The 9,021-nt window shown below is 37.4% G+C and overlaps 1 protein-coding gene across 1 annotated transcript; it reads right to left on the reverse strand.

The window, feature by feature from the left end:
- Nucleotides 1-402: 402 nt before the first annotated feature.
- LOC129376716 (uncharacterized) lies at nucleotides 403-4,304 on the reverse strand. Its single transcript, XM_055056302.1, has 5 exons — nucleotides 4,298-4,304; nucleotides 4,152-4,237; nucleotides 2,141-2,196; nucleotides 1,666-2,028; nucleotides 403-1,558 (listed from the first exon to the last, which is right to left on the reverse strand). Exons 3-5 carry the CDS (start codon nucleotides 2,193-2,195, stop codon nucleotides 1,338-1,340), a joined length of 639 nt encoding a protein of 212 aa, XP_054912277.1. The 5' UTR covers nucleotide 2,196; nucleotides 4,152-4,237; nucleotides 4,298-4,304; the 3' UTR covers nucleotides 403-1,337.
- Between the last annotated feature and the right edge of the window lie 4,717 nt (nucleotides 4,305-9,021).

The following is a 9,021-nucleotide window of genomic DNA, read 5'->3' on the forward strand; positions in this document are numbered from 1 at the left end:
TTAAATGAATACTTACAAACTGAAAATATTTCCTTCATGTTTTTCTGTAACTTTAATGTCATTAATCAATAAACTGATTGCAAATGTCTGTCTGTGTGAACATGTGGAGTTTAAAGGTTAATTTCTACATACAGTCTGCAGAAATCTCAGAGCAGCTGGAAAATATTTTAGTTTCTAAGTTTTGGAATAAAATGTTGAGACATTAAGAACTAAAAATACATTTAAATATTTGCTCATATTTTTCTCACTTAGGAGAAAATGAAATATTAATAAATGAGTAATTAGTGTTTTAACTCTGGTGGTTATGATGCATCTGAAAGTCTGTTGGATTGTAAAGACTCTGATATTATTATTATAAAGCTTTTGTGTTGATGCTCATATAAGAAACAAACAGCAAATTAATCATTTTAATTAATACAAGTTTTATAAAGTAACAAAAATTCAATACAAAAATTGATCAGCTGATCGACGTCCAGATATTGATCATTTCTGAAGCAGCAGCTCCTCTTCATCACTTTCTATAAATAAACTCATTTGGCCTTAATGTGGGTTTTACCGTTTTGTTTTTGTCCAGCATTTTGTTATATAATCAATAAAACAAACAATTTATCATAAATGTTAGAAGATAAAACTTAACGGTGAATATTAATGATGGACAAAATATAAAAACAGAACAAATCAAACTGAACGGATCCAGTCGGTCCATCACTCAGACCTTCAGCTCTATAAGCTCACAGTTCCTAACTCCACCACCAGGTGGCGCTCCAGTAGAACCCTTGATGGTAGAACTGGTCTGAAGTCAGATCCAGCAGCTGGACTGGTTCTGCTGAGGTCCAAACGGCTGCAGCTCATGTTGGATGTTAAAAGGTTCTGCAGAGAATCAGGTTCTGACAACATGAGGGAAGAAATCTGGATTTATTTACAGCAGAACCTTCAGAACCAGAACCAGTGGAGCAGATCCAGAACTTCACTGGTTCATCAGCTGCTGCAGCTTAAAGCATCTCAGATCAGGGTTCTGGTTCTGGTTCCAGGTTCTGGTTCTGGTTCCAGGTTCTGGTTCTGGTTCTGGTTGAGTCCAGAATGTCTGTTTCCAGCAGTCAGCGGGTCAGAACCAGAACCAGAACATCACTCTGCTGCTGGTTCATGAACAGAAGAAAGAAAATCATATAAAACCTGAAAAACTGAACTTAACAATAAATTATAATCTTAGATTAAATTCTCTTTAAGGCTCATTTATGTTGAGTTTCAGATTTAAAATCTTTCAGCTGCTGAAAAAAATCAACTAAATAAATTAATTTGTTGTTTGATGCTGAAAATTTATATTCCTCTAAATCTGATCAAATTGTTTCTAATGATAAAGTGACTGAATTATCTCTTCTCTCTTTATAATTATTAAAATAAACATCTAATAGTAGAAAACATTTCACTAAAAAATAATAAAGAAGAAAAATCAGAGCTGCTGCTGTCGGTCCCACTGTGATGATGATGATGCTCCTTCCTCGTCTCTCTGGTTCTGGAGTCAATCTTGGTCTCTGAGTTTGGATCTGATCAGCAGCTGCTGGGAGAGAAATCAGAAATATTTATTAATATTTGATGGAAACTGAGATCCAGGAGGATTCATGGAGAAGATGAAGAAATTCAACAACTCAAAATATTTCTTCTCACCAGAAACGTTGAGTCGACATCTTCCAGAGTTGAATCCATCTCCAGTTTTCACATCACACAGATACAGACCAGAGTCTTCAGTCCTCAGTCTGGACACATGGAGTCTGATTCGTCCTTCTCTGAGGACGTCTTTGTCGCTCTGGACTCGTCCTGAAAACTGATCATCCTGAGACTCTGGAATCTCAACTCCTTCATGAACCTGATAGAGAACTAGTTCTTTATGAGGAGCCAATAAGCTGCAGACGATGAACAGATTCCTCCAGGTTCCCTGAGTCTTGGTGGTGAAGGTCCACTCCAGAGTGATGCTCTGCTTCTCCTCTGCCTGATAGCTGCTCTGTGTCACATTCACTACAAATGTTGCTGCTGAGGAGACAGAGAGGGAAAGAGAGGAGCAGACACACTGAGAACTGGAACATGGGAGTCTTTCAGCTCCATCTAGAGAGCTTTCTGTCACAAAGACAAGATGGAGACTGACCACAGAGACATGAGCTGAGGATGAGGAGCAGCAGGATGCTGCACATCATCTTCATCCTGAAGAGGAAGAGGAGGAGAGGCAGCAGGACATCAGGATCATCATCACTAACAATATGAGGAACAACTGGATTCCTGGTTAGGAAAAGAAAAATAAGGAGTGAAATTGTTCTGTTATAATTCATGAGATAAGAATATCAGTGTATAAAATCCTTGTTGAGTGTTTTTCTAAAATTAAATTAAATGTCATAAATCACAACATGAGTGAAACAACATTGAAACAAAGTCAGGCAGAAACATTGAATCCATGTTAAAGTCTGACATTGAAATGAAATTAAAGTGCTGATTGACTTACATGTTGAATCAACATTAAAGTTTCAACCATAACTGACTATATTAATGTTGATTCAACCGTCATCTTACTGTGGATCTACATGCATATTTGTATTGATTTATATTGAATCTGTTGATTCATGTAAATCTTTTGGTCTGACATGTTTACATCATAACATACCAGTAAAAGTTTTTCATGGTGTTAAACACAGTTTTATTGGCAGATCTTGGCAAACATTCAAAATGATATTACATTAACTTATTTACAAAAATGTGTGTCCAACAGGTTAAAAATGACAACATGGCATTAATATAACATTTTATCTAAGAAAACAGAAATGGATCTGTAAACATATAGTGAGGTAGGAGAGCAACAAGCAACATACTTTGATTCAAAATCGATCAGGCTTTATTGATCCACCATCAGATGTTCAGCCATCCAATAATCAACCATTCTGACTATAATTCATTTACCATTTTGTGCTGACTGGGCACTTTGCTCAAAATACTTACAAATGACTTACAAATAAAAAATAACACATCTTTTAAACAAAATCATAATAATGCAGTTGAACCACAAAGAAAATGAAGTTGAAGCTGTGAAGAGAAGGATTGATTAGTTTCAGTCAATAGAAAATGTTTCAGTTCCACAGATCTGGAAAGTAGAAATCATCTTTCTGATCCTGGATTAATCTGAGTCTTTCTGCAGGAATTATTCTTCTACTTTCAAACATCACATGGGATTTATTTTTATCCATAACCTAAAGTTTTAATCTCACTTTCACAGATTAAAGGCTGTTTTTCATATCAATGGCTATTTAAACCAACTTAGTTCCTTCTTGCTTTCAGTATTTCTGATCTCTCCATAATCTGGTCAAATCTCTCCCTCCATAATTTCTATTAATCTCAGACTTTTAAAACTTATTCAGCTTTCTTCTTTTTTCATGCTGATCTTCCAACATCAACTCAATATGATCTTCCAGAGAGGAATCTCTGTTTCTACAGGAAAACTGCTGAGAGCTTTAACCTCACAGCGCCCTCTGGTGGAGAACTATAGGATTTAACACAGAGTCTGTCTCCAGAAACAGTTTCGCTTTGTTTTCATAATAATTCCTCCAGCATTGAAGCTTCTGCTGCTTTAATGTTTGTGTGATTCTCTGGTTAGGGACCATCAACAAATATCTGATCGATCGAAACACAGAAATAAACCAAGACCTTCCAGATTGTGACTAGAAGATTAATTCATTTTTCTAAACTAAGGAGACGAATCAGTTGGTTAAATAAAAATGTGATGACGAGACTTTCAGCATCTTTTGTCTGACAAAAAAAAATTATTTAAGTGCAAGCTCTTTTGAACAATAGACTATAAGAACAATGTAGAACTTTAACTCATCAAAGCTGTGATTAAACATTTCAAAGAAGGCTTAAGATAGACAGAAAACATCCATAATAGACAGCAGGATGAGCAGAAATGGACATGAATGAATTGGTTGAGTAGAAAAATGCGTAACATGAGAGTTATTGATAAAATATCAACATTAATATTTTACATTAAGTTGTTATTCTAAATTATATAAATTTATTTCTGACAGACTCACAAATTTATGTTTTTACCATTGTAACATGATATGGTGAATAGTTATTACTTTATTATCTCTAAAAGTTAAAGCTGCTCTACAAACCTCCACAAACGGATCTCTAAGGAAGTGACCCACTTTGGTTTGTTTTGGAGCAAGATGGGGGTCGGTGACCTCTGAATGACCTGAAACTGAATATTTAATATTTCAGAAACAAAATCAGTCAAAAGGAAATTTCTAACAGCACCAACCTGCAGTGACGGAGCACCAACACTCAGGATGTTTGTGGATTTGTGGGCTGTCAGTTTCACTCAGCTGTTCACGTCACTCTCTCAGCTACAAACAGTGAAATCACATCAAACCAGAACAAACTGATCTGCAGGATCCGAGGACAAAACGCCGATATAAATCCTGGAAGGTTGAAGTCATTTTTAAACCAGGTGACCAATCGCACCTGATCGTCATCCTCCTGATCTCCAGCTGCAGCCATATAAGGACAGAACTCCCCTGCATGGCGTCGGATTGTTGCGAAACCCTCAGCGGTAACATCTTCAGGCCTGCTATAGAAACTGAGCTACTGTCCAGTATCTAACCTGTCCAGTATCTAACCTGTCCAGTATCTAACCTGCCCAGTATCTAACCTGTCCAGTATCTAACCTGTCCAGTATCTAACCTGTCCAGTATCTAACCTGTCCAGTATCTAACCTGTCCAGTATCTAACCTGTCCAGTATCTAACCTGTCCAGTATCTAACCTGTCCAGTATCTAACCTGTCCAGTATCTAACCTGCCCAGTATCTAACCTGTCCAGTATCTAACCTGTCCAGTATCTAACCTGTCCAGTATCTAACCTGCCCAGTATCTAACCTGCATAGATTCCTCTCCTGTCCCCGATTCCTGACTCTCTCCTCTGGATAAGGACCTCCTGGCTTCGACCCCCCGTCTGTCTGACCCTGTGATCTGATATCTGTTTTGACCTGGACTCTGGACCCGTGGGCTCGGATCCCCCGTCTGTCTGACCCAGACATCAGGGGCCGCCTGATCCCGATTTGGACTCTCTGGTTCTGACCCTGGCCTGTCTGACTAAGAACTGGTTTATCTCCCAATAAACACCAGGTTTCGTATTCTCTGTTCAGTCCCTGCGTCCATCAGTGCCTGAGTGTGAAAACTTTATCACTTACGTTGTGTCCAGGTCTCTGAGTAGCTTTGCTGCTGATCTCTACAGGTCAGATCTAAAATAACAGACCAAGCTATTTCTTCTTTGTGCTTCCAGTTACAGAAGGTTGAGGAATCAAATGAAGTTTGTTGGCAACTTTCATGACCAACAGCAAACAGGAGCATTCAGCTCTTAATGCTTTTGCTCACTTTGCTTTGCTTTGCTTTGCTTTTCTTTGCTCCTCCTACTGGAACTCATTTCATTGAGTCTATAGAAGCAGGAATGGAAAATAGCCTTCTTCAGGACGAGTCCAGTTTATGCTCTGCAACACGAGGAGGGAGAATGTAATGAATGTCTGGCAGTAGGACAAAGAGGAGGAGAGACTCTTAACGTAAATAGAAGTTTGATCCCTCGACAGCCTCAAATTAGAAGAGCATGAAATAAACAGCATAACTGAAACAGTTTGTCAGTCTGTTAGTCTAGATCTGATCTGCAGTAGAACTAGACTTTGAACATCTTATATTAGCATCAGTATCAATGTTCAGAGACCTGGAAACAAAGGCTGACAAAGCAACAAAATGTGAGGCTGATAAAGAAGAAAACTAACAGTAAGTTTATTACATGTTTGTTTATAATTTAGAGTTAGTTTGTCCATCATTAATATTCATCGTTAAGTTTTATCTTCTAGAATTTATGATAAATTGTTTGTTTTATTGATTATATAACAAATGCTGGACAAAAACAAAACAGTAAAACCCACATTAAGGCTAAATGAGTTTATTTTAGAAAGTGATGAAGAGGAGCTGCTGCTTCAGAAATGATCAATATCTGGACGTCGATCAGCTGATCAATTTTGTGTTTAATTTTGTTACTTTATAAAACTTATTAATTAAAATGATTAATTTGCTGTTTGTTTCTTATATGAGCATCAACACAAAGCTTTATAATAATAATATCAGAGTCTTTACAATCCAACAGACTCTCAGATGCATCATAACCACCAGAGTTAAAACACTAATTACTCATTTATTAATATTTCATTTTTCCTAAGTGAGAAAAATATGAGCAAATATTTAAATGTATTTTTAATTCTTAATCTCTCAACATTTTGTTTCAAAACTTAGAAACTAAAATATTTTCCAGCTGCTCTGAGATTTCTGCAGACTGTATGTAGAAATTAACCTTTAAACTCCACATGTTCACACAGACAGACGTTTGCAATCAGTTTATTGATTAATGACATTAAAGTTACAGAAAAACATGAAGGAAATCATCAATTTGGGAATATTTCTTTGAATTTGTCATGAAGCTTTGAAATCTAAAATGTGTTTTTCATCTTTTGAGAAATATGAATATAATAAAGACTTTGGACACATTTGAAGCTTTTTTTTTAATCCAATCCAAAGTTTTTGCTAATTATATGAATTATAACATGAAAGTAAATTACAGAAAAACAAAATGTTTCATTCAATATGAGATTAAAGTTCCTGAAATTGAAACTGAGAAATTTCATAAACATTTAAGTATTTAGTAAATCCAGATACTTCTTTAAACTTTGGCTCCTTCTCTGACTTTATTAACCTGTGAAAGTAAAGCGATGTTTCTGTGTTTATGAGAGAAAGATGAGTTTTATTGGCTGGTTTCAGGTCGACTTCTGGCTCTGAAGGACTGTGATGTTCAGCCTCTGCTGCTCTCACAGCGTCTGCAGCATCAGGACCATCAGATCCTCAGCAGGCAGAGAAACTCCTGATCTGATCACTTCAGGATGCTGAGCTGGTCAGAGTTCAGGTCCGGTCAGAGTTCAGGTCCAATCAGAGTTCAGGTCCAGTCAGATATCAGGTCCGGTCAGAGATCAGGTCCAGTCAGAGTTCAGGTCCGTCAGAGTTCAGCAGCTGAGCTTCAGGATGGACCAGCAGCTCCTGCTTCCTGATCCAAAACCAAATAAAGAGCAAATTGAGTCATAATGAGACATTAAAGAGGAAACAAGCAAACAGAGATTCATCCATTCATTCATTCATTCATTCATTCATTCATTCATTCAGGAGAACAAAATGGAGACACAGCTGGTAGAAAAAGAATCAGGTTTTAATAAAAGCTTCAGTTTCTGATCATTGATAAAAACAACAGAAAACTACAATAAAACAGTTATGAGAAATAAAACTCAAGAATCTTTGAATTGAAACGTTGAGAAAACTTTGGACATGTTGAAGAATTAAAGTTTCTGAAATGAAACTTCAACATTTATATTCATAAAACCTTCTATTAAAACAAACAATGATGGTGAAAATCTGTTAAAAACAACTTTAATGTTTAAAGTTTATTGTTTAAATGTATTAAATTTATAAAAATCATCATTTGAAAACAGTGAAATATAACAACCAAAGGTTTCATTCTGTTTTGTCTTTCTAACATATTGATAAAAAAAATTATAATAAATTGAATCACTTTATTAGTAACAATAATACAGTGTTATTATTTTATTAAGTGTTTCATCACTTAAACACAAACACTGATCAATACGTCTGATTGAGTCAGAAAGTTTTTGGAAATGATTTAATAATTTAATAACAATAAACAGATCATTTTATTACAATTGATTAATTCATCACAATGTAACATAATAGCCATTAAATTTCTTCAATCTAACCTGGTGCTCCTGTAGTGGCAAAATTATTATCATCCAACTCAAACAAACAAAACTTTTATCTGTATTATAGTTTACAATTAAAATTGTTGAATGATTTTTTTTTGTTTTTTTCTTTCTGTTTTTCCCTGACACAGAAAAACAATTTTATAATTATAAGCAACAGAGCAACAGATGCTACTGCTGTCAGTCCCACTGTGATGATGATGATGTTCCTTCCTCGTCTCTCTGGTTCTGGAGTCAATCTTGGTCTCTGAGTTTGGATCTGATCAGCAGCTGCTGGGAGAGAAATCAGAAATATTTATTAATATTTGATGGAAACTGAGATCCAGGAGGATTCATGGAGAAGATGAAGAAATTCAACAACTCAGGATTTTATCTGATAAAATATTTCTTCTCACCAGAAACGCTGAGTCGACATCTTCCATAGTTGAATCCATCTTCAGTTTTCACGTCACACAGATACAGACCAGAGTCTTCAGTCCTCAGTCTGGACACATGGAGTCTGATTCGTCCTTCTCTGAGGACGTCTTTGTCGCTCTGGACTCGTCCTGAAAACTGATCATCCTGAGACTCTGGAATCTCAACTCCTTCATGGATGTGATAGAGAACTAAGACTCCATGATCCGTGTTCGCTTCACAGTAGATGAACAGATTCTTCCAGGTTCCCTGAGTCTTGGTGGTGAAGGTCCACTCCATAGTGATGTTCTGCTTCTCTTCAGGGGGTCTCAGGGCTGTGTCCTGAGCCTCCTGCTGTTCACCCTGATGACCCACGACTGCCGTCCACACTTCAGATCCAACCACATCCTGAAGTACGCGGACGACACCACAGTGGTGGGCCTCATCCGGGACAACAACGAGACGGCCTATAGGGAGGAGGTGTGGCATCTGGTGGACTGGTGCAGAGGAAACAACCTGATCCTGAATGTCAACAAGACCAAGGAGATCATCGTAGACTTCAGGAAATCCAGACCCACCCACACACCACTCCTCATCAACGACTCAGCAGTGGAGGTCGTCAGCAGCACCAAGTTCCTGGGGGTGCACATCAACGAAAACCTCAGCTGGTCTCCCCACATCTCCTCACTGTGAAGAAGGGCCAGCAGCGCATGCACTTCCTGCGTCGGATGAAGAGAGCATCCCTCCCGCCCCCCATCCTTCAGACCTTCTACAGAGG

This window comes from Poeciliopsis prolifica, unplaced genomic scaffold, assembly GCF_027474105.1.
Source record: "Poeciliopsis prolifica strain line A6 unplaced genomic scaffold, Auburn_PproV2 SCAFFOLD044, whole genome shotgun sequence".
Lineage (NCBI taxonomy): Eukaryota > Metazoa > Chordata > Actinopteri > Cyprinodontiformes > Poeciliidae > Poeciliopsis > Poeciliopsis prolifica.

Bases quoted from the DNA above. Each gene is read 5' to 3' on its own strand.
- LOC129376716 (XM_055056302.1), bottom strand. From the start codon at position 2,195: ATGAAGATGATGTGCAGCATCCTGCTGCTCCTCATCCTCAGCTCATGT. The intron at 2,029-2,140 runs GTCAGTCTCCAT...CTGTCTCCTCAG, and splicing joins CCTCAGCTCATGTCTCTGTG to CAGCAACATTTGTAGTGAAT. The intron at 1,559-1,665 runs GTGAGAAGAAAT...TTTCTCTCCCAG, and splicing joins ATGTCGACTCAACGTTTCTG to CAGCTGCTGATCAGATCCAA.